This window comes from Hyperoodon ampullatus (assembly GCF_949752795.1).
Source record: "Hyperoodon ampullatus genome assembly, chromosome: 4".
NCBI classification, from domain to species: Eukaryota; Metazoa; Chordata; class Mammalia; order Artiodactyla; family Ziphiidae; genus Hyperoodon; species Hyperoodon ampullatus.
In genome coordinates this window covers 170,922,547-170,948,541 of record NC_136917.1, presented here as the reverse complement: position 1 = coordinate 170,948,541, position 25,995 = coordinate 170,922,547, and the positions used below count along the sequence as shown (strand labels likewise).

Genomic DNA, 25,995 nt, shown 5'->3' with positions numbered 1-25,995 from the left:
CCCACGCGGCAGCGCACACCGCCCGCACACAGCGAGCCGCCACCCTCGGCCGCGAGCACTTCCGGGCTGCAGCTCGAGGACCCCGCGGGTCCGCGCCTGCGCCTCTCCCGGACCTGCAGGACCCTTCAGGAAACAAGCCAGAGCGCCGCGACCCGTGCTCCCACAAAACGACGAGCAGGAGGAGCCGGGGACAGCCCTGAGTGGGAAAGTGGCTCCAGAGAGCAGGCCGAGAGACGCCTGCTGGCCGAGGGCCTGGGTTTCCGCGCGGGCTCAGGCGGAGATGCGGACAGCCCGAGGTCACGCGTGCGCACCAAGGCGACGGGGGGCGAAGCGGGCCCGGAGTGGGCAGGGCTCTAGCTTGTGGGCGGGGCGAGTGGCAGACCCGCCTCCCGCCCAGTCCGCGGCGCGCCCCTTGGACTGGTGGAACAGGCGGGGTCAGCGTACCCACTGCTTCCTGGCCGCCAGGGCGGCGTGGATCCCGGCCCCGGATTTTGACAGCGGGCCCCGACCTCAGGTAACCGCGCCTCCCGCCGCCCCCGCCGCCGCCCTATATGTGGCGCGTCGCGGCTGCCGGGCCATGGAGCACGCCTGCCGTCCCCCACAATGGAGCTGGCCGAGCGGTTCCTGCTGGACGCGCTCGCCTACCTGGAGTGCGCCCTGGGCTTCCTGTGCTACGTGCTGCTGAAGCTGGTGGGCTCGCCCTACGGGCGCTACGCGTCGCCGCGCTCCGCATTTCGGCTGCCGGCGCGGGCCGCTTGGGCGGTGCAGGAGCTGCCCTCGCTGGCGGTGCCGCTTCTCGCGTGCGCGCCTGCCGAGCGCCTCAATCGCTGGCCCAACTGCATCCTCCTGACCATGTTCCTCGTCCACTACGCGCAAAGGTGAGGGCGGGCGGCCCCGCGCCTCTCCCTGCCACCCCTGATGCGCTGCACTCTCCCTGCCACCCCTGATGCGCTGCACTCTCCCTGCCACCCCTGATGCGCTGCACTCTCCCTGCCACCCCTAGTGCGCCCCCTTCTCCCTGCCACCTCTGGTGCCCTGCCCTCTCCCTGCCACCCCAGGCTGGCTCCCTCCGCCTGTGCAGCAGGGCCTGGCGCCCTCTCCTTGCGCCTCTGATCCCTCTCCCAGCATCCTCTTTCTACTTTTCTAGTTCCACTTTGGGCCCTTTGCTGTGGGTGGAGGAGCTCTCTTCCCCCAGCCAAATGGTCACCTGCAACTTGGGAGCCTGGTTTCCTCAAACTCCTTGTGACTTCCCCTTTACAATGCACGGACTGTATGGGCTTGAATGGATCACGTTCAGAGACTTTCACCTCCACATTACGCAAGGGCCCCCGCACCTGTGGAAGTGGCTTTCCAAGAAATAACCTTAAACACACATAAGGTCTTTACATTGACTTCCAAGTGTTTCGTTTTTGTCAAGAATGCTCAATGGCTGTGTCTGAACTGTTCGGGTCTCGTAATAAGTTGCGACTTTCTCCAGCTCTTAGGTTTTGGCTTTTACACCGCTAAACCAAATGGCTGGACAAAAGTTTAAAATCAGAATTTGAAAATGTGTATTCAGACTTCAAAAGGCTGCCAAGTTAAAAAGGGCGTTCCCTGCATGCGAAAGACCTGGGTTCACCTGCCCTGTGAACTTGGGCAGGTTACTTGACCTCTGTGATCGTGGGTCCCACCCCACTATGCCCACTTCATAAAGTGGGACAGGAAGGAGGTGTGGGTGTCTCTAAGCCTCTCTTGAGTCCCTGACACAGCTGTGTCCCCATCTGCTTTTAAGCAGGCACTGGAAGTGGGCAGAGTCAGTGTTCCACAAGGCTTTCTGGGTGCCCTGTTTCTGGCACTCCTAGAGAATTCTAGTAAGCAAAGTTGTTACCAGACTCATGGAGGTTCTGTAATGGGATTGAGCATTACTGCAATTTGCATATCAATAGAATTCTCATGACTACATACATTTCTCCATAAATATGCCAGAACCTGTGTCTGTCTGTTTTTGGCACAACTAAAAGCAAGCTCTGGAGTCAGACTGCTAGGTGTTATCTCAACCGCATCACTGGTGACTGGTGAGGTAAGTTATTAAGCTGCTCTGCAGCAGATTGCCCCATCAATTAAATTGGCATAGCTATGGTACCAGCTACCCACCAGTGGGATTCGCATGTGTATTAAATAGTAAAGGCAACTCTATAAAGTGCTTGTGAGGTTCTGGGAAATCTGAATGCTCAATGGTGACAAATAACACCACTTTATATCACCATGCAAATGGGCATATCCGCGTACACACTCTGCGTGACATTTGTGCACGCTGCAGCCAGCTTCAGGTGCCAAGAAAAAAATCTGAAGACATTGAAGGCATTGGAAAGATGTGAAGGGAGCTTTGTCTGAAAGCCTGGAGTTGAAGCTTTTTGACGTAAGGTGTCATGTGTAATTGCATCGGGGCTCACTCTAGTGGGAGACTGGATGCAGCCTCCCAGAGGGCCGAAGTCGCTTCTACAGATAGAACTGGAATAGATCCTTTCATACAGATGAGGCCACGGAGCCACAGAGTTCAGGTGTTTCATCCAAGGTTGTTGGATGAGCGATCGCCGGGACTAACACCCTGCCCCCCTCCTCGGTTTCTAGACCAGTGGCTTCAAAAACTGCTCCAAAGGATTTGCCGGGTCACGTGTCGTTTTTTAAACTGCTGGGCTATTTTTCTTTCCCCAAGTCGTTCATGTTACTATACACATAGCCCATGTGGTTTGGGGGCATTTAAGTTTTTCCAAATAGAAAAGATAAACATCTTCCATTCTACCCAAGCAACTAATTTATTAAACGGTCATTTGACCTAAGTCGGTGAGCACTTGGACGAGAACGGAAGTGCAAACCACATTGAGCGCTTGTTCCAAACCACTGAACTCCTTGACCCAGAAGCTGTTTCCTCAGCCCCTCATTTGTCAGGGCTCTGTAGACCAGACAAGACAGTAAGAAGGGACACAGGTGAATCCAAGCCTGAGTCAGGCTAGTGGCGGGAGAAACACAAACCATGGGACATGCTTGGGAGACACGAGACCGAGTGGGCAGCAACTTCCAGAACTTGGCAGACGTGTGCCGAGGCCCTGTGCTAAGACGTGGGCTGACACAGGAGGGAGGCGGGGCCCCGCCCTAGGAGAGCCTGAGCCTCTTGAGGACTGAAGCCAGAAGGAGGCTTCCCGTGGTCTGTGGGAAGGGGTGTTTGCCTGTGTGTTTTCATGTCTTCGTTCGGCACACACTGACTACGGATTGTTGGATGTATTTGGCATTCTACTCACCGTTGGGTGTACAGAGTTGAGATGTTCTCTTGAGTCAGTGAATACAGGACAGACTGGAGAATCAACAGGATCTTTGGGGCACGAGAGCCAGGGATGGGAGGGAAGGCCTGCCTAGGAGGGCAGGAGGGGACAGCTGTGGGACAGAACACACCAGGGCCCTGACCAGCTCCCCAGGGATGGTGAAGGATGTTTGTAGTAACTTTTTTTTTTTTATTTTTCGGCCACACTGTGTGACATGTGGGATCTTAGTTCCCTGACCAGGGATCGAACCCATGCCCCCTGCAGTGGAAGCATGGAGTCTTAACCGCTGGACCACCAGGGAAGTCCTCGTAGGAAGGTTTTTTTAATCTATGGCAAACCACATGGTTGTCCCGCCAGCGGCCGGCGGCCTTTGCATCCTGTCTGCACTGAGGTCACCTCCTGTTGGTCACGGGCTTCTAAGTTCCCAAGGGCACCACCGCATCTTCTCACACCGCCCTTGGTTTTGTGGGGGGAGGGGCGTGTCCGACCTCTCGCCTGCTCACCTGAGGCAAGTGTATGCCGGAAATGGGCAGTTGCCTGTTCTCAAGTCAACTGAGAGCTGCTCTGCATTTGTCAGAAGCCCAGGTGTGGCTCCCTCAACCCCGTCTCACCTTGTGTTCTGCTGCTTTCTGTCCAGCCATGCGGAGATTCAATATGACCCGAACCCAGGGTACCTGTGTCACAGATTTTCCCTTTCCATTCAGCAGTGAGTGAGTGAGTCACTGATTATATTTCTTACCAGCTCATCTGTTTAGCAATAGTTACAAACCAAAGTCCCACTTGAGCGCTGAGTTGTTTTTTTACCACTGGGGCCCCAGTCACCCTGAGGCCACAGAGGAAGGGTGCCAAACACCCCCCCCCAAGTATGCAGACTTTCAAACACCCACCCCAAGGTCTGTGCTCACCCAGATCTGTGACCTTGTGGCACCTTGATTCTGTTGTCATCCTTGATTGCAATGCCTCAAAGCACCTCACCTACTTCAGGCTCGTCGTTCCTCCTGCTGGGGCCTGTTGATGGTCTGGGGAGAGCCTGGCCCAGCCTCTCTTTTAACTGTGTCATAAAGCATGTATAACATTAAAACACAGCAGAGGACTGGAGGGGGTGAAGGGCACACCAAATCCTTGGCCCTTGGCTTGTGGATTCAAATAATTTGAGAAAAGGAAAACTTTTATGTCAAAGTGTAGAATGACAGAAAGTAAAGTATTCATTGTGTCTGTCACCTTGCCTTGAAAGAGCCAAGTGCTTATTTAAGTATGTAGCTTTACTGCAGTTTAATCACCACCGGGAAAGAGTCTTTTACAGAAGGAAAGAAAAGCAAAGGGAACTGATCCAAATCTAGGAAGTGCTGTAGCTTTCAATGATGTCAAATTGTGGAGAAAAAAGTAAGACAGTCAAATATTAAAATCAACAACCACTCTCAGTTGTAAACATTTAAAAATGGTTAAATCTACCATTACCTAAATTACTGCCAGATCACCAAGTTGGTTACTTAGTGTTCCCAAACTTGGGTGGGCGACACTATAGGCTGTCCTAGGAGATGATGTCCAACTGCTTCCATTTCCAGAGTCAAATCATTTGCTGAATGATTGCGTTATTTCCCGTTGCAAGAAAACTGCAGTGCTGTTATTGCAATTGGGAAAACATTTTAAGAGAGAATTCTTATACTTCACTATGCAAATTAAGCAGTCATGGAGCTTGTGTCTGGGAGCCCAAAACTTGAAATCTTAACTTTCAACGATTAAAGAATTGTCATTCCACATGGTTGCCGGCATGTTGACCTTTGAAAGGAATGCTTTCGCTTGAGTCTTTCCAGCAGATGGGCGCAGTGGTTATTTGCCAGTTACTTGGGTTTCGTGTAGGCATTAACCCTACTGGCTTGAGTGGTTCAAGAAGCCATGTGAGAGCTGCTTGGGAGGATGAGAAGCTTGGGTCTCTGGGCGCTACTTTGCAGTGAGTAGAAATGTGGGCTAGCTCTGGGGACTTTGATCTTTTCTGTCATCCATTTTCCTTCATGGGTGCTAATAGGACACTTCCTTGTTTCCTTAAAATTCAGGAAAAAATTTAAGGAAAAATTTGTGGTTTGCTTTATTAATTTTGCCTGATTCTCTCTGAGCCTTTTCCAATAAGCAACTGCAAGTCTTCAGCCCAAGAAATCAGATTTCTCCCTCTCACTCATCAGGTCTGTTCTGAATGCATTAGGTTCCAGGACTTAAAGTACATGTGTGCGTATTGCATGCAAAAGAACCTACAACTGAGGTGCGCGCTCCTGTAGAAAACTTAGAAAACGTGGAGGAATTGAAGGAAGAAAATAAAAACCACCTATAGTTCCATCACCCAGAGATAACACTGACGATATTTTGGCATATCTCTTTCCCATCTCCTTCACTGTCTTTAATAAGTTTTTGATTACCTTTTTTTTTCTAAGCAGTAAAGATAACACATATAAACACGCATAAAACCTTATATCCCACTTCTGTCACTTAACATAAGTATTATACTGGCCTACTAGAAATACTTACTAAAGATGACTTCTAAAGACCAATGTGCCACAGAGTGGATAGACAGAGCCAGCCCTGCCTGGTCCTGTTTCTCGCCACCACCTTGCGATGTGTTGGATGGCACACCTGGGACATTGCCTCGGAGCCTGCTTCTTCCTAGCCTACTGTCTCTCTCCATCACCCAGGGCACCGTATTCCTCTGAGCCTCTGGGTCCTGATCTGTTAAATAGGGTAAATAGTAACAGTTCTGAAAGTATAAAAAAAAATGTTGTATAGGATTAGGAATTATTGGGAACATTTTTATCAGGAACTACAAGAAGCACTTTTATGCTTTCTAAGCATGGAAACTCACCCAAAACGTAAACAGGTGGCAGACTGCCCTGAGCATCAAACCCCACGGAGTTTCCGGCATCTCAGGGCTTTTGGTTCATCCAGTCATCAAACATTCCCTGCATTCCTGATTGTCCTACAAACACAAACTTTTGTAAGTTTCCCTGGATAATAAAAACAATTTGATGGAAAGTACATATTCTTTCTTTACATGGAACAGAAAGAAAATAAAATAAGGAAACTGTAACACAATGAGGAACAAAGTGTCAAATTCAATCCCACATCTGCTTCTGATGATGCAGGAAACAGAATTCTTCCTAGCTCCTTGGGACCTGGCTACTGTGTATCCAGAAGAGGAAATGGCTTTATAACCCAGTACCTAAATAAAATACTTTTAAGTCCAAGTGCTTCATAGTTTCTCAAAAGATTATTTCTATTTTAAGGAATTTTCAACCTCTGACTTAATACCATTTTTTTTAAAGAGGGGTGGTATTCATTTCCCATAGGTGAGTGTGAAGATGAGGCGATGTCTGAGAAGAGCTTTTGAAGATGAGTGTCTGTTGTAACCAAGGTGGCCTGGGTCCCAGACCCTGGCGTGTGACTGGTGCTGTTTCCATCCAGCAGGTGTACCTGCCTTCCTTACTGTCTGAGCCTGGATCCTTCACCATGATAAACAGCTGGGGTCCACGGCAATCCTTGAGCTGCTCTTGCCCCTCCAAAGTCTGGATGAAGACTCAGATGAAAGCCATGCCCAGAAGCCACCACTCCTTGCTCCCATTCTGGTTCCTGATTGGCCCAAGTCAAAGGAAAACACTGCTGACAACAGCTGCATGGATTTTCAAGGAAAAGATGTAAAGCTAAAGGGAATAACCCAAAAGAGAAAAATAATCGAAAAGATGCCAAGAGGAGACAGAGCCTTCCCCTCTGGAAGGCATGTCGCATTTGGACATCTGGCCCCTGAAGACCCTGGCCGGCATGTCCTCAGAGGCAGTCCTAGAGGTCTGCAGGCATAGGTGGCATTGCTCCGCATAGCTTGTTCTGACTTCGATGGTTTCATGGCCAGGCCTGTGGGCATCAGGGTCACTGCTGTCCCCTCCAAGGGCAGAGAGCCGAGAGCAACAGAAGAGGCCTGTGTCAGCCTTTATAAGGCCCTGTTTCCAGTCGTTGCCCCTTTACTGACCTTCACGTGAGACCAAAGAGGTAAATCCTCTCCCCAGGTCCCTTATGACTGTCTTCCCCAAGTTCCCCCCAGGGCATGCATAGGAGCAGAAGTCAGTGCACCTCTCCTGCCTGGTCAGGTAACAGGACACAGGTGTGCAGTCCCTGCCAGCCACCAAGCCACAGTGAGCCCCGGGACTCAGTGGCTGCCTGAAGTCCAAATGCCGGGGCCACAGGCAGGAGTGTTTTCTAAGAAAATCAAAGTGATGGCTCTAGGTTAGATCTCCTGTTTTAATCTAGACCAAGGGCTCTGAACTTTTCGGGAAAGGGCCAGATAGTGCATATGTTACGCTTTCTGGGCCAACGGACAAAATAAGGTACATGGTGTAGGAACTTATAACAAAAGAGAAAACAAGATTTCACGAAAGTTGTATTGACAGAATTTGAAATATGATACCGTAGTGCAATTTTGGTAATACAGGTGTAATGAGAAGAATGGGGTTCCTTTTTTGTTGTTGAGGAATAACATTTAACTTAATTGGACATCAGGGTTAGGGCGCCTTCTTATCATAATCTCTTGTAAGTGTCTACCTCTTACCGCGAGGACAGTTTATCTTGAAAATGTCCTTTCACGCAGGTATGTCCTGCCAAATATTCATATCAGTCCACAAGTTTATGATTTTAATTTAGCACAACCCTGGCTTGAAAGCCTTTTGTGAAATATTTTTAAACTTTATTTTATAAATGTATTTATTTACTTATGGCTGCATTGGGTCTTCGTTGCTGCACGCGGGCTTTCTCTAGTTGCGGCGAGCGGGGGCTACTCTTCGGTGCGGTGCACGGGCTTCTCATTGCGGTGGCTTCTGTTGTGGAGCACAGGCTCTAGGCATGTGGACTTCAGTAGTTGTGGCACGCAGGCTCAGTAGTTGTGGCTCGCAGACTCTAGAGCACAGGCTCAGTAGTTGTGGCGCATGAGCTTAGTTGCTCCATGGCATGTGGGATCTTCCCGGACCAGGGCTTGAACCCATGTCCCCTGCATTAGCAGGTGGATTCTTAACCACTGAGCCACCAAGGAAGTCCCATGAAATTCTATTGCATTCTTCTCTCTTGATATCTGCCTTTTAGTGGGTCATGACATTGTAGATTAATATCTTCCGATTGAATATCAGGTGGCAGCTCCTCGATTACACAGCTAAGTGGATTTTGAAGTATGGACACCAAGGTTTGAGAAGCACTGGTAGAATTAGTCTGGGCTTAGAAAGTGTGTCCACTGCACATTGATGTGAGAAAGTAGATCTTGCTGCTGCTGTTAATTTTAACAGCATGGAAAGTATTAATATAGAGAGCAGTCTGACATGACTTGTGATTCAGACAGTGTCAGTTGTCATTGAAATAACTAACACAGTGTAAATTTTGCACTAAGTGATTTTTGTCCTACAGTTTTAGGTGGATTCACTAAGAAGGTGAATCGAGCCTGCAGCAAAAGCTAATTTCCAAACCCTTAAAAACTCAGTAATACTGGGCTTCCCCGGTGGCACAGTGGTTAAGAATCTGCCTGCCAATGCAGGGGACACGGGTTCGAGCCCTGGTCCGGGAAGATCCCGCATGCCACGGAGCAGCTAAGCCCCTGCGCCACAACTACTGAGCCTGCGCTGTAGAGCCCGCGAGCCACAACTACTGAAGCCTGCACACCTAGAGCCCATGCTCCGCAGCAAGAGAAGCCACCGCAAGGAGAAGCCCACGCGCAGCAACAAAGACCCAACGCAGCCAAAAATAAATAAATAAATAAATTTAGTAAAAAGAAAACAACTCAATAGTAGTGGTTGAGAGCAATTATTCTCAATGAGAAAATTTGTCTTGAGCTCAAAATAGTGGTCAGGTCCATGGAGGGAATGTCACATGCATTGTTGACACTACTGATTCAGTCACACACAATAGATTTTGTTTGTTTTGCCGAGTACCTGATGGCATAGCTTTAAACACCTTACATTTTCACAAGCTTTGTAAATTTGTAATTTATCTGTGTGTCCCACACATTTTTGCCACCATGAGTAATAACATCCTAGCTGATTCCACTTTAGGCTGTCCTGAACTAGTGTTTCCTCAGCCTCTTTGGAAGTATCCTCACCTTTAGTTGTTCCACGCAGACTGTTTAGAGAGCCTGAGCCTGCAGTCACTCCAGCTTCGGCACTGAGCCCTAGAATAAACAGCTAAGCAATAGCATCCAGGTCCGTGGACACAACAAGAGCCAAGGATGCTCACATGCTGCATCTTCTGCCTCACTTTTTAACTGTAGACGTCTCTCCTGGTGTCCTAACTCCTCAAGCGCTGTTCTCCCCAAAAGGCTAATGATAATGTACAACAAGTTTATATTCCCTGGACATGTTTCTTTGGCTGCTGCGATTAATTGCCTCACCATTGGCATATGGTTTTCCTTGCTTGGCTAACAAAATGAACTGCTTGGTAGCTGCCTGTGGGTCCGTAGCCTCATCTTCATTTCTTTTGTAAAGAAATTCTGTCATGGAGTGCTGTTTTAAATTCTCTGATTTTTTTGATTGTTGCTTTCCTGGGAGTTGGGGACATTGTGGTGATGGCTCAGCCTGGTAGTGGGGACCTCTGTTATATTCTCCTGGCACAGCTATAGTGGCATTGCATCCCAAAGAATGCCTTGCCATCTGATGAAGTAACAAAATAGCCCACACTCCACTGTACCTTCAAAGCACGAAGAGGCCATCAACTTTTCTTGTTCTGACAGGATGGGTATGCACTGGTCATAAACAGCCCAGTGCTGTGCTTGGTACTCAGGTCACTGCATCACGGTGCTGGGCAGCGAGCACACCAAGCAGCAGTGCAAAGTGATAAGATGGCCACGTACAGGTTCTTTCACAGCTCCTGAACTCTGCGCAGGCAACGTGTAAACAGAGGACCATGGTCATGTTCCAGTACTGCTTCATTTATGGACACTGAGATTTGAATTTCATATAATTTTCACACGTCATGAAATATTCTTTTGATTCCCCTATCCCCAATATTTAAAGATGTAAAAAGCATTCTTAGCTCACAGACCGTAAAAAACAGGTGACGGACAGGATTTGTCCCAGGGGCTGTGTTGGCTGACACCTGATCCAGACTCACGTTGATATCACAGGCATAGAACATGAGTGACAGATGAGGAACATTTGTGAAGGCAAAACAAAAGAGAGGTTTGGGTTTCACCTTTACAGTGTGCTGGCCAACGTTTGCCAGTTCAGAATTCAGCCCTGAACTTGAAACCGGATTGGGAGAAATCCATCAAAAGTTTGCTGTACAGAAACGTCTACCACCTTTGCAGAATGTTTCCTCAGAGCTGCTTCTTCAACACTTCATACATCTATAATCTAGAAATTTGTGACATCTAGCCTAGAAGTTTGCCTCCCACCATTTTTTAGTACCTGGTTTTCCTATTCCAAGCTTACTGTTTTTCCCTCCACTGTCTGACCCTGCGTTTCTACTAGCCTGTGTTGAACTCAGCATGTTCCGTTCAGGTCAACAGTCCCAGTCTTTCAGGAACGGAGCATTCTACATGTTCACAGGCATCTTTCTAAACCAAGTCCAACTCCTGCCTCTCCCACAAGTCTTATATCCCGCTCTCTCTCCTTTTTTTCCGTGTTTCTCCAAACTTGGAATTCTAACGCTTTCTCAGTTCAGTCCTCTGATTTCCCTCCTGGAAATTTCCTTGAGACCATAACTCCCCAAGGAGTTTTTTCCTAACTTTCCCACCATACTGTCCCCTTTCTACTTTCCCACGGCTAGAGAATCCCCTACGCTGACTGTGGAAACGGGGCTGCTCACTCATGGTACTTCTGCAGTCTGGGCACTCGGGGACAGGGTGAGAACCCTGTATTTGTATTCTGCCATCGACCGTTTTCTCTGGGTCTCACACAAGGGCCCCTACCTGGCTGAGAAAGAGGGAGAGGCAGAAAGGCACCTTGACAACAGTGCCCAATCACAGCATGTCAGAATCCCTGCCTGTTTTTAAGGGAGCCTACGCCAGTCCAAGATGTGCACACTTACCCCCAATCAAGACCAAGTCCTGATCTTGCAGTGTGAGTGTTTGCAGTTAACCTGCATCCCCAGTGCCAGCCCACTGTACCAACTGTCTGCCAGATAGGAATCATGTTTTCCCAAGGCAGAGAGAAATGGCTGAGATTCCCTGTTCTTTTTGAGGGGCTTGTCAACACTATAGTTTCCAGGTAAATCTCTACTTCACTGATGATGTCATAACCAAATGGATGCTTTGCCCTAAATTTGAATAAGGTCTTCTTTGGGGGACGTGTCATGAACAAGATGAGAACCTTGAAGGCTGCTTGTGATTCATGTGAAAGCTCTCCCAAGATGCTGAGTGAGACTGTTGGGGAGAGAATCCCTTGAGGATGCATAGCCAACATTATAGTACTATTCTCGTGCTATTACTATTACAATTAACAATCAATTACTTTTTACTCTAGAGTAGATGGCCAACATGGAAACAATAAGTGTTTACATGTTTCCTTGTTTGAAGCTATAATTTACATAAATAAAATTCACTCATTTTAAGTCTATAGTTTGATCAGTTTTGGTGATTGGATTAAGTTGTGTAGTCCTCGCCACAGTCTGGATACAGAACTGTTGTACAACAATTCCTTTCCCTGACAGAGGGCTTCAAGTTGTCACTTTCTTCTTGGGTCAGTTTTGGTCACCTTTGTCTTTTAAGAATTTTGTCTATTTCATCCACGTTGTCAAATGTATTGACATAAGTTGGTGAAAATAGTTTCTTATTATCCTCGTAAGGGCTGTAGGTTAGGTACTGATGTCCCTTCTTTAAATGTATTACACACTGATTTTAAAGAGAAAATTCAAACACAATAAAATTTTGCATCCTGTCTTCTTCATACATTTCAAGTTTCTTGTCCTTGTATTTTCCCTCTTTAAATTTTTAGTAATGTGCCCCTACACCAGCGTGATATAACCTAAGAACATGACAGTCAAATTGCCCAGGTTTACACTGAAACTCAGCCACTCTCTAGCCCTGTGGCCTTGAGCAGATTACTTAACCACTCTGAGTCTTAATCGTGTCCTCTGTCAACTGTGCGTAACACTGTCTCCTGTGCAGGTAGCTGGGAGGCCTGACTGTGATGGGCACTCAGGGAATGAGAGCCATTGTGATGGTGGTGGACAACGTGACGGTGGTCCCCAGCTCGTAGTGCTCAGACTAGAACGAGTTACTGGTTTTAGGGTGGTGGGAATTTTGAGAGCCTGTCGAAGCCTTCAGTCTCTCTCATTCAGTGTGTCTGTTTCACATTCTGTACAGTTGGAATCCTGAGTTTGTGCACAGTCGTGTCCATTATTGAAACACGGGTTAATTCTTTAACTAGAAATGCTGCTTTTAACAGATGTAGTACTCTGGGCAAGTATTACTAAGAATGACTTTGGTACAAAAAGCAGGATTAAAAACCCAAGACACTTAAAGTAGAATTGCAGAAATTAGATTCTTTATCGTTGTTGCTTTAAAAAAAAAAAAATATATATATATATATAATGTTTCTTTTTTCCGAAGGGCCTTGATTTTCCCATTTTTGATCCGAGGAGGAAAGCCCATGCCATTGTACACCTTTATACTGGCATTCATATTCTGCACCTATAATGGCTACTTGCAGAGCAGATACTTGAGCCAGTATGCGGTATATGCTGACAACTGGCTCACTGACCCCCGATTTCTAACAGGTGAGTGTCCTTAGTGATGCACTGCATCCTCCTAATCATAACTTCGGTGCTCACCTTCCAGTAGTGTCCAGTTAGAAAACGCACAGTTCTTGAGAGAACAGAGAGTCTGCGTAGGTCCGTGACCTAGCAGGGGGCCAAGCACTGGCGGGAGGGAGGGTCAGGCTGTCCCAGCGCCGCATCAGTAGCAGGAGATGATGCAGGTGCCTGTCACCCTTGCCCACTCAAGCACTGAAAGCACAAATACCAGTTCTTAAGGTGAGACTAAAAATAGCAACCAGCTCCAGCAGAGTGAGCAGTGGATGGAGAGTGAGTTCATTTGGGCACTAATTGACTGTGTAATCTAAGACAGTCGTTAAACCTCCTACGGTTTCTTCTGGAAAGCAAGAGAAAGTCAGACTGGGTCATCTTCCAACAAGGTAATTTGACTTTTATGGTTATACTGACTTTAAACTTTGAGGTTTGTGAGGTTTTTGAATTTTCTTTTATTTTGGTCAATGAATGTACTGTACATTTTCAAGTTCTAATTATAACCTTACAAGTTCTGAACAAAAATGATAGAACATTAGCCATCAAAAATATTTGCAAGGAGGTTAAAACTACGTGATTTGGGAGCTCTTGTCTTCTTCTATATGTTTACCCTCCCAACGTTTAGACATTCTAGCGCATTCAGGTATAGCTTACCCCCAAGGTAGCATGCTAAGAATCTGCAGTTGGTCCATCAAATTCTCAAACGGCCCCAGAGCCCTTCACCCTAAAGTACATAAAGTGACCTGACGTTTCATCTGGCTTTTTCTCCATGTGTATGAATTTGTCATACTAGAGAAAACGAACATTTGCGTAGTACTTTGTTGTCGACGAAGCGGTTTCACATTTCTCGGTCATATTTTTTTCTGTGAATTAAAATTTTGCTCCCAGAGCAGAGTCCTCATCAAACCTGAGAACTGTGACGACAAGGGATCTGCTTCCTCATCTATCAAAGGGGGGACGGATGCGAACATTTTCAAGAGCCTTTTCTAGCTCCACAAGTCTGTGCCTCCGTGAAACACCGGACTAAATGGTTTTGTTCGCACCCTGCCCCCAGATACCATCTTGATGTAGCTGCTCCCTGACGGTCTGATTTTCTTCTGCCACGACTCTCAGAAGGAGACAGGACAGGCTTGGCCATCTGCCAGGAGCTGTACCCATGCTTCTCCCTCTCCGAGGTTCCGAAAAGGGCAAAAGTTAGGTCCTTTTCACAGGAGAAAGAAAGGTCATATGGTTAAGCAGCTGGCCCCAGATCTAAATCGAGTAACAGCAGAGTGGTGGTTTAAACCAGGTCATCACACTGGCCCACAAAAGGCAATGAGGGACAGAGAAAGGGGATTGTTTTCTAAACTAAAAGATAAAGGTTTTAAATGTTTATTTGAGATTCTCATGGGAATCGTTTTTATGATGAATGGTTTGAACTTTTGATGAACAACAAAACAAAAGAATCCTTTGGTCTGTGAATTTCAATGTCATTTAAAGGAGCTCTATAGATAGACCATGTTATCTGCAGGTGCCTTTGAAATTGGTCTAAAATTTAAGACATCAATAAATGGTATACAGACTTCTTGACTTCTCTATGATTGAACAGAAGTAATTGAAAATGAGGAAATATGCCAACTGAGAAACAAACTGGGTTACTTTTTTGATAGTATATTCATTTCATAAAGTTTATAGCTTTTGTAATTACATGAATAATTTTAGAAATCACATAATTAATTATACTTACAATAGTTATTATGAAAAGGTTAAGCAAGTATCAATAGTAATAAAGTCTGAACAAAAAGTTTCCCGGAGGAGTAAGAGTGGTTAAGCTAAAAGAATTTATACAAAGATTTTATGATTCCTAAGCATGGAAGTAAATGTTTAGTTCAGATAAGCACAAATATTAGTTTTCCTACGAACCTAGGCAATAGAGGGGGCTTGTCTCTTAGAAGACAAGTAAAGGAAGCATGGAATTTTGAGAACGTGATGCTTTCTGGAACATCAAATGGGAGGCCAAATCACCTAGAAGTGACATAGTGAAATTCAAAGAAGGTAGTGAGTCAGCCATAAATTGATGGATCCAATAAGTGACTTACAAAACGTATTAGACAATTTGGTACAAACTGTTTAGAAAGGAAGCTGCCTAGTGAAATCAATAGGAAGAAATCTTGAAAGTCTTACTGTAGACCTGAACATGATTTGTATGTCCCTGTTCTAACTGTGGAAAACTATTTAATGCCAGTGGGGTAACTGATGAATAACTAATAATGTTACTCCAAGTGTACGTTTCTTTGAAATTGAATTGAATACCACCATTAAGCACCATCTGCCTTTCACATTTTGTAAATATCTCAGAATAATCAAATTAACTTTTTGTGTGTGTGTGTGTGTGGTATGCGGGCCTCTCACTGTTGTGGCCTCTCCTATTGCGGAGCACAGGCTCCAGACGCACAGGCTCAGCGGCCATGGCTCACGGGCCCAGCCGCTCTGCGGCATGTGGGATCCTCCCGGACTGGGTCACGAACCCGTGTCCCCTGCATCGGCAGGCGGACTCTCAACCACTGTGCCACCAGGGAAGCCCTCAAATTAACTCTTTTTATGAAATGAAGTTATTCCTTTTATCAAACACTATTTTGACATTTTGCCTTTTCTTGTTGGAATTAATTGATATGATACTGATAAGTCTCCTTTAAGTGATGAGAAACCTCTGAAGGCCTTGAAGAATTGGAGAGAAAATGTTCAGATGCTGTGGAATATCTACTCAGAGCTGGACAGCTGGCAGTTGAAGATTTAGTTGGGAGATGAGGTGGACGAACAGACCCAGGAACACCAACTGATGAATGAGCAGGAAATCAGGGGTGGGGGAGGCCACGGATGTGCGTTAAATTGTTCAAATGAGGTTATACAGAAAGAAGAGAAGAGGACCAGAGATTAGCTCCTCAGAACCGCCCCCTGAAGGGGCCTGAATGCAGCCAGTCATGGTAAAGCACGCGCTGGGATTTCCGGTCTCCTCTTCTGCCAAACAGAGGGGCCAGAGGTGGCGTCGTGCTTCAGACAGTGTTTGAGAGGACAAATAAACTTTGTGGGCTGACCCACTGACAATGGTCATACCTCTTCCTAGAAAAGAGCCTTGTGCCTTAGTCATAAGTCCAATTTCTAATCATACCAGTCATCCTAAAAACATAGATTGTGGCCATCAGGTCAAGCTATCTTAAGTAGATTAGATAATTTAATAGTATTATTAGAAAAGCAAAGCCCTATCTGGGAGGCCTAGAGCAGTGCTTATAAGTCATCTTTCTAAATAAAGCATAATATTTATTATATACAATGATTTTTGCTATCAGTCATGGCTAATATGTTATACCAATAATGATAATGTGAAGGGCAATAATACCCTTCATTCAGCCTTGGGTTTGTAAACTTTGTAGTCTATTAACCATAATACTCTTGAATCTTTTATTTTCTTTCTATCTTATTTTCTTTAGGTTTTGTCTTGTGGTTGTTAGGCATGCTGATAAACCTCCATTCAGATCATGTCCTAAGGAACCTCAGGAAACCAGGGGAGACTGGATATAAAATACCAAGGGGTATGTACCGAAAATGGGGAACTTATTCTAAAATTTTATTGAATGATGCTTTGCTGTTTTAGTTTTGCCAGATCGCGTAACTAAAGTGCAGTAGTTTTTAGCTGCAGGTTTTCAGTGTGAGTCACCGTTATTGTTCCTAACAGTGGCTGATTACTGTTTTGTTAAAATGATAGAAGAAGCAATTCTAAGCGAACGCTTATTAAGCAGAAAGGAAGCTCTAGTTATATCTGTGTTTGGAAAGAGAGATCCGTAGGAATTTGTGGTCTACGAGGGGTGCCCAGTACTTCCTTTCTAGCCACAGAATAGAATCGATACCTTGATTGACCCTCCCTCCGAAAACAATTTAAAATGTTGGGTGAAAAATTTAACTGCATCAATGTGGTACCAAGAAAGCAAGTGATCATCAGAGGGCAGAATCTAAGTGAGTGCTAGAGTCCAGAGTGCATCTTGTTTTAATCTGCGACCACTAGCTGACCCTCCTGCTGGTTTTGTGGCCCAAATTCGTGCCACGTGCCTGGTCTGAAAAACGTCCAGCTGTGAATTAGGATCCATGTATTCCTGGGGGTGGTGCGCTCATGCCTGTGGCCAACGCAAGCCGAGATCCCCAAGGAACCTGCCTTCAACTCAGGCCTCCGAGAGCCCAGCAGACCACACACCACAGAATAAGGGCCACAGTCAGAAGTCGCAGAGCCCATGAGGAGTTGGGCACCATGAACAAGAGCTTCACGAACGTGAGCGATCTCAGATCTTAGAACTCATAGACACAAGTTGTGAAGTGAATACTTAAATATTAAAAAAATTAAAAAGGGATTGAAATTGTGAGCAAAGGAGCCATATACTTTAAAAAGTATAACATAGATACAAGCTGGAAAACAATAGAGCTTCTGAAAATTTTCTTTAAAAATCAGTAGGTAAAACTAAAACTAGAGTGAGAGTGAGAAGTACACAGCAGCACTTAGTTTGGAATCTTTCAGCTTCTCTTCCTGGAAACCATACAGGAATAACAGCAGAACAAATGACCAAAAAACCCTGTAAAGCTCAGATGACTTAAACTGTGGCCCTGGGGTTACCCTTGGAGTGTGCAGCTCTGCCCTCCGGCCCGATGACTCCCAGGCCCCCGCGCCCTGCTCGGCCCCTTGGGTGCCCCCCCCTCCCTGGGGTGTAATGGCCCAGATGTTGGGGGAGGGGTCTGGTCCACACAGCACCCCACGTGCTTTGAGAAAGGTCTGGCCTGTCATGCAGACTTGATGAATCTGTGAAGATTTGAGGAGTGAATGAATGAGTCTGTCCTTGAAAATTCTTATTTTCTTCAGCTCTTTGTCTAGGGGTCCCTATAGGTCCATTTTATCAAGTTGGTTCATGAACTGTTAGCCTGTGTTCCCCATCCTTGTTTAAGTTTTGTCAGCTTGATTCATTAACCAGTGAGGTGATATATTGAAGTGTGTTAAAACCGTAGCATTTTAGAGTCAGACACACAGATAGGTATTGATACAGGCGTGTACTTACTACCTGAAGTTGTGATATGAAACGGTAAAAACGGTCATGTTAGATGTGTCTCATGGATGAAAATTCTGTAAAGGTTGTATTTCCCCAGAGTTGCTTTGTACGTTCTCCGAGGAAGTATCCACTGGTATCTCTTAAGTCAGGATTTCATTAGGCACTGTTTCATAGTAAACGCACTGCTGGGTCTCTGTTTTCTTCTAGGGGGCTTGTTTGAATACATCACTGCAGCCAACTACTTTGGAGAGGTCGTCGAGTGGTGTGGCTACGCCCTCGCCAGCTGGTCCATCCAAGGCTGGGCTTTTGCTCTGTTCACCTTCTGTGTCCTGTTCACCAGAGCTCAGCAGCATCACCAGTACGTTTGAAAACACTTTTATTTCTAATTTGTCCTCCGACCTTGGTAGAGCAATTTGCACGTTAGATTTTTGAAACGTTCATATCAATTTGCCAAATCCCAGTTTAGACCAGGCTTTAGCTAAACGAGCATGGAACCACGCAAATGTCTGAAGAATAGCCCAGCTGTAATCGTCAGGTATGCGTCAGCCACATCATTTGCACCACCCTGCTCTGAGCCTCTTTGAATGTCTGCTGCTGGACTCGGTGGTCAAGTTGAATGTCAGGCAGGGGGATTCAGGGTCTGACATGGACTCGCCGATGACAACAGGGGACGCTGACCGGGCAGCAGGCCCTCGGGCAGCTGCACTTGGAAGCATCAGCATCTGGCCCTGGCAGAGCCCCTTCCCACAAGGGCATCCCACTGTGCAGGGTCCCTGATGGACTCCTGGGATACCACACCCCAAAGTCACATTGTTTTCCAGAGTGTGAGGCCTTTATCAGATCCCCAAAAGGGTCTGTGATCCACTTGACCAACAACATAGAAAACGAAGTATGTTAAAGCTGAAGTGAGCTTGAAGGGCATCTTCCCCATCTAACAGGTGGGGAAACTGAGGCTCAGGCTCAGACAGGGTGGAAGTCACGTGTCGCTGAGACTGGAGAGCTCGCAGACCATCTGAGCATTGGGACAGTCCCCTGATGCCACAGCAATGCTGGAAGTTTGGCGTGGCTGGTTCCCCAACGCCCACATGGACAGCTCGTGTCCTCTGAGCTTGAGAGGACGCTGCTCTGTTTCCCTGGCTTCATTCACTCAGAAACATTCCATCCTAATCTCCAGGGCTGCTGACACAGAGGCATCAAAAAATGTATATCGGGCTTCCCTGGTGGCGCAGTGGTTGAGAGTCCGCCTGCCGATGCAGGGGACACGGGTTCATGCCCGGGTCTGGGAAGATCCCACATGCCGCGGAGCAGCTGGACCCGTGAGCCATGGCCGCTGAGCCTGCGCGTCCGGAGCCTGTGCTCCGCAACGGGAGAGGCCACAACAGTGAGAGGCCCGCGTACCGAAAAAAAAAAAAATGTATATCATTGTCCTGCTTCACGGACTTTGCCATCTCTTTGGGGAACAGGACAGAGCTGGAAGGCCAGCAGAAGCGTAGATGATGTCACGGTGCAGTGGGAAACACAGACTTCTTAGAGTCCGAAGTCCTGGGTTTATTTCCCAGGCTCACCATGTATTTAAAGACACAGAGGATTATTATTGGAGGTAATGAGGAAGAGCTAAAAATACCTGTTTAGCTAATAGTTGAAGACATTACAGAAAAGCGTGAGAGTTATTGAGATCCTGAGAGCAGCACCTCTGTTCTTTGAAGTGCCCCCTGCGCTGGTGAGCTGGTGATCTTCCCTCCTGCCAGTGAGGGGAGGAGGGCCACAAAGCCAGGACCCATGTATATCGCGGAGCTGCTGTGAAGACCGGGGTGGGAAGGAAGCCCGTGCCAGCGAGGGCTCAGGAAAGGGGTTACAGCGTCAGAAGTGGCACCAACGCACAGACGTTCAGGAATGATTTGCCGTCTAGGGTTGGATTGAGTCCTAACCCCAGGAACAGGGTCTGTGTAGACGGGCTTAGTTCAGATGAGGTCACCCTGGAGTCAGGCCCTAGTCCAGTAGGACTGGTGTCCTTATGAAGAGGAGACGCTTGGACACAGACATGCACGCAAAAGAAGCGACGGCTGCATGCAGACAGACACGGGGAAGCTGAAGGCCAAGAACGTGGCAGTGATGCAGCCACAAACCAAGGAACCCCAGAGGCTGCCGGAAGCTGGGAAAGGCTGGAAGTGAAACCGTACACCTCAGACTGGGACTTAAACCCACGTGCCGGAACTCAAACCCGGCGGAAGCCCAGATTAGGACTTGAACCCACGTGGCCGGGACTCGAACCCGGCCCAAACCCACAGTCTTCCAAATGAGATCACACACTGGGTTTCAGGACTTACATGAAGCTCAGATTCTTGATGTCTCATCGCAGAATGAATTCAGTGAGAGACAAAGTGATAGGTAAGAAGTGGATTTATTCAGAGAGAAACACACTCCACAGACAGAGTGTGGGCCAAGTCAGAAAGTGAGAGAGGCACCAGGGTATGGGAGCGGGTCATTTCATAGGCTAATGAGGGGGAGGAGTGTTCCAGCTGTTGCAGGAAGGGGCGGGGATTTCCAGGAATTGGGCCACCGCCCACTTTGGGATCCTTATGGCCTGTCTGGGAACTGTCATGGCGCCTGTGGGTGTGTCATTCAGCGTGCTAACGTGAGCTTGCTGACACTGAGGCTCGAGGTCTAGTGGAAAAAGTCGACTTGTCTGCCATCTTGGCTCCAATCAGTTTATGTCATGTCCTCGGGCTGTGTCATTCTTTCAAAGGTTGTGCCCTGCCTCTTTCCCTCCTGTTTCAGAAAGCCCCTCCCGGGCTTCCCCGGTGGCGCAGTGGTTGGGAGTCCACCTGCCGATGCAGGGGACGTGGGTTCGTGCCCCGGTCCGGGAAGATCCCACATGCCGCGGAGCGGCTGGGCCCATGAGCCACGGCCGCTGGCCTGTGCGTCTGGAGCCTGGGAGGGAGCAGTGGCCCTACCATACCCGGACTGCAGGCTTCTGGCCGCCAGGCATAAATGCTGTGGTTTCAAGCCCTGGGTTTGTGGCTCTTTTTTATAACAGCCCTGAGGAACCAACACCCCAGCCCTTCCATGATTTACAGTCCATGGGGCCGTAAGCAAAGGCAGTGAGTCTGAGGGCCTCAGTTTTCTCCTCTGCTAGATGATTTCCCCAGATCTCATGCCTATGAAACACTTTTCTCAGAGCCAGAGAGATTCATACTCTCAGCAGGCCTGGCTGAAATAATATGTTATTGTCACTTGAGAATAAAAGTATCTAACAACGTCCTAGAAAACGAATAAAGCAAAACGAGGTTCATGTAACAGCAGTGACAACAGCTGCCAGCTATCTTCCCCTCCCCCTCCTGCCCTCCCTCCCCTCCTCCACCTTCCTCTCCTCTTCCTCTTCCTTCCCCTCCCCGTCCTGTCCGCATCTCCCTCCCCCTCCCCCTTTCTTCTCCCCTTCCTCTCTCCCCTCTTCTTCCCTCCCCTTCCCTCCCCTCCCCCTCCCCCTCCTCTCCTTCCCTCCCCTCCCCCTTTCTTCTCCCCTCCCTCTCTCCCCTCTTCTTCCCTCCCCTTCCCTCCCCTCCCCCTTCTTCTCCCCTCCCCCTCCCCCTCCTCTCCTTCCCTCCCCTCCCCCTTTCTTCTCCCCTCCCTCTCTCCCCTCTTCTTCCCTCCCCTTCCCTCCCCTCCCCCTTCTCCCCTCCCTCTCTCCCCTCTTCTTCCCTCCCCTTCCCTCCCCTCCCCCTCTTCTCCCCTCCCCCTCTCCCCTCTCCTTCCCTCCCCCTTCCCTCTCCCCCTCCCCCTCCTCCCCTTCCCTCCCCTCCCCCTTCTTCTCCCCTCCCCCTCTCCCCTCTCCTCCCCTCCCCCTTCCCTCTCTCCCTCCCCCTCCTCCCCTTCCCTCCCCTCCCCCTTTCTTCTCCACTTCCTCTCTCCCCTCTTCTTCCCTCCCCTTCCCTCCCCTCCCCCTTCTTCTCCCCTCCCCCTCTCCTTCCCCTCCTTCTTCCCCTCCCCCTCCCCCTCCTCCCCCACCTCAGCACCAGCACCTCCCCCACACAGCCCAGTGCAGGAGCCTAAGACCACCTTCTCATGGCCATGGGGGAGATGCTATTCCTGTCCATTTGTTATATTAGATATTAAAAAGTGAATATTGGTTGGTTTCTAATAATAAAAGCAAAAGAGATAATCCTGACATTTTAAGAAAGTGAAACAGAGGAAGACTGAACAAGCACACACTAGGTCAATCGTAAAGACGTTTTCTCAGATGAAAACAGGGCACAGGAAAATCCCTCTCAGGGCTGCAGTGTGACACAGACAGAAATAGAAAATAATCCTATTTTCCAAATGAAAGTCTCTGTAAAGAAAACCCAGAGGTGTTCTTTGCAGATTCACGGGTTGAAAGGGCTCTTTTTCATTCATTTGCTGTTTAAATTGATGTCATTGTGAAAGCAATTTTAATTGCTGAACAATTAATCCGGTTCAGTGGAAGTATGTTCAGAAATGTTAGATTTACAAGCTGAGGACAAAATAAAGCCTACCTTTTTTTTTTTTTTTTTTTTAAATCCAGTCAACCCAACTAATGAAACCATCAGATAAATTGCTTCCAAAAGGAAACAATCCCTGGGACTAGTCCTTGCACTATTTGACTTACTGACAATGTTCCTAAAGCCATATTTTATTACAAGGAGCTTCTCTCTGAAACAGGTAGACGTGAAGTATTTAAATCCATAAATGATTGTTATATGGATAATTAAATCTGTAGATCAGAAACTTAGGGTCACCTGTTCCGAGTAGCTAACAGATATTCAGGTTTGAGAGCCAAATTTCAAGGAATGGTTAAGGGGGGCACGTTTTCTCACCGTTTTCTTCCCTGCCAGCCTCCAGCAGCCATGCTTGTTGGATGGGGCCAGGGTGTGGCTGCCCATGATTTCACAACTGTGTGAGAATGAACTCAGGCGTGTGCTCGTTCACACCCGGGCACTGGAGGTTGGGGCCGGCCTCAAGCACAGTCTTTGAGGGCAGACTCTGTTGAAATAAATTATTGCATGCTTATCTATTTGTTAACTTTAATGTCATTTTTAAAAATGAACTCAATGTGTCTTCAAGACACTGGTTGATGACACAATGTTTTTTTTAAAAAGACCCACACGAATATGACATGCTGCCATCTTGTCACAGCCTATTTCATGACACTTGGGTGCATAACCGTGATTTGTGAATGCTTGGAAAGTGTTTACTCAACTGTCAGTGACCCGTCCCTGTGTTCACAAACACAAAGCTCTTTCTGAGCCCGAAACACACAAATGGTTAGGGTTTATTTTGCATTCAACAGAAAGGAAATGAGATGTTAGTTCAGTCTCCACAGTAATAAAATCAAGACAAAAAATTGGTATCCAGCCCTGGTCAGTGTCACATAAGCTTTGATTCTAGGGGTAGAAACATGAATGAGAAAAGTAATAGAAATATGCTGCTTGTGCTTTTAAAAGTATCTATACATACACACATACTTAAAGTACTTTTTTCTTTTTGGCCGCGTGGCATGTGGGATCTTATTAGTTCCCTGACCAGGGATCAAACCCATGCCCCCTGCAGTGGAAGCACAGAGTCCTAACCACTGGACCACTGGGGAAGCCCTTTAAAGTATGTTTTCTTGAGGTGGGTTTGTGGTCTCAGTGTTGAAACAAATGAGAAGTTTCCTGGGTGGCTGCACAGCGCCTGGAGCCTACCCGAGGGCGTGGGCGGCAGCTCCTGTCCTGTTCTTGCTGTCTTTGGGCTGCCGCCTTCACTCTTGCCCATCTGAGGCCGGTGTCCCAGGTCCCCGGGCAGTTTCAGGACAGGGGCTCGCCTCCTGCGCTCCTAGCGTGCCGTCCACAAAGCGGCCCCGTGGGAGGCTCTTAGGAACTGGCTGCTGGTCCGTGTCCTGGATCCCGAGCGGGCTGTCTTCATCTGTTCAGGCTGCTGTCACAAACATGCTGTAACCCAGGGCCTTATAAACAACAAACGATTATTTCTCAGAGTTCTGGAGGTTGGAAATTGGAGATCTGGGTGCCAGTACTGGCAGTCTGGGAAAGGCCCCTTTCTGGGTTGCTTTCTCGCTGTAACCTCAAGGACAGAAGGAGCCGGGGGGACCTCTTTAATCAAGGCACTAATTCCATCCTTGAGGCTGCACCCTCGTGACCTCATGACCTCCCAAAGGCCTCGCCTCCTAATGCTATCGTTGCCTCGGGCGTTAGGTCCTTCACATGACTTTTGCGGAGGTCACATTCAGACCGTAGCACAGGCTGACGTGAGTAAATATGTGGACTGTACACATTCTTGGCACCTCTGCTGCCCGTAGCCCTTCTTGTCTCCACACATATCACTGATCTGGAAAAGTCTGTTGTTACTGTGGCCTCATGTCAGGGGAGGTGCTGCTTGATCTGAGGTCCAGTGACCAGCTTCTGTGGGTGTTTCTCATCATGTGCTTTTGGGGAATACAGAACAGCGCATGAGACCACCATGGTATCCGCTATGTTGTAATTCTGTATTTGTGGATGACAGTGTTGAGTTGATCTAAAATTGACAGGATTTTGTTGACTCACTTTCAGGTTGTTGTTTTCATGTTTCTGCCATCTTAACAAATGAGCTAATTTTTTTTTGAATTTTATTTTATTTATTTTTTTATCCAGCAGGTTCTTATTAGGTACCCATTTTACACATATTAGTGTGTATATGTCAATCCAAACCTCCCAATTCATCCAACCCCCACGCCCCCACCATTTTCCCCCCTTGGTATCCATACGTTTGTTCTCTACAATAGCTAATTATTTTCCATCATTGTTTTTAGTCTGTTTAGCACTCTTTTGTACTTATGGAAAGGCTTTTTCTGCCTATTTCTCCATTGTGTCAAATTATTTTTAATCTTTTTCTCCACCCACCTAGCTGCCACCCTTCCCAACGGGCTAGTACCCCACAACAAATGAGTGTGCCTTTGTTGATTTAATTTATATCAAAGCTGAAAATACCTGTTTGAGTGCAGGGCCGAATTATGAACAACGCATGTCACGTGTTCCTAGGTTTGTTTGAGGGTCACCTGGCATGTAGCTGCGTGCCCCTGCCACAGACCCTGGGTCTGGAGCAGTAGTTCTCTTCTGGGAACTGGAGAAAACTCTCGGGGTAACTAAGAGATATTCAGGATACACCTACGTGGTTCCTCTCCCCTCCCCCAGTCAGCCTGCTTCCCAGGATCTGCAAAGATAGCACCCCAGTATCCTGATCTGCGTGTTTATCACATGCCTGTAATTTTTCCTGCCAATATAAAGGTGAATTATATGAGTCACATCTTCGTGAATCATGCTGTACAGTCTGACATGTTTATTCATGATACAGACAAAGTCAAGCTATGTGTCTGAGATGCCAGAATTTTTGTTACTACTTCTAAAAAGCTCAGTATCCCTTTATGATGAGAAATATTGTCCGTTTTGTTAGCAACTGTTAAATGTTTCAGTGAGAAAATTAAGGTTTTTTTGATGTATTTTTTTTGTCTTATTTCAGGTGGTACCATGAGAAATTTGAAGACTATCCAAAATTCAGAAAAATTATGATTCCATTTTTGTTTTAAGTTCGTTGTCAGTAGGGTTACCTTCTACTTGAAGCTTGTCGACCATGTTTCTCTCAGCATGATATAAATGGATTTAAGTCTGTAATTTTTCTGCTCCTTCACCTTTTTCAAGATGTGCTCTAGGATTGTGTAAATGATAAACTATCTAATAACAGTAGCAAATGTGTAAGCTACCTGATAGCAGTCTAATCAAACTGAAATGGCAGGTGGAAGTATGACGCTGCATACCAGGTCACGGATCTGGAGCTCTGTAAATGCAGCTTGACCCTCTTCTCATTTCTTTGCCTCTTTGGACCAAAAC

General features: G+C 47.2%; 1 protein-coding gene across 1 annotated transcript; it reads left to right on the top strand.

Moving 5' to 3' along the window:
- Positions 1 to 603: 603 nt before the first annotated feature.
- Positions 604 to 25,779, top strand: SRD5A1 (steroid 5 alpha-reductase 1; the record flags this gene model as incomplete). The annotated part of the gene is made up of 5 exons (XM_079703973.1): positions 604 to 878; positions 12,862 to 13,028; positions 16,523 to 16,624; positions 18,329 to 18,479; positions 25,628 to 25,779. 5 exons carry the CDS (start codon positions 604 to 606, stop codon positions 25,692 to 25,694), a joined length of 762 nt encoding a protein of 253 aa, XP_079560099.1. The 3' UTR covers positions 25,695 to 25,779.
- Between the last annotated feature and the right edge of the window lie 216 nt (positions 25,780 to 25,995).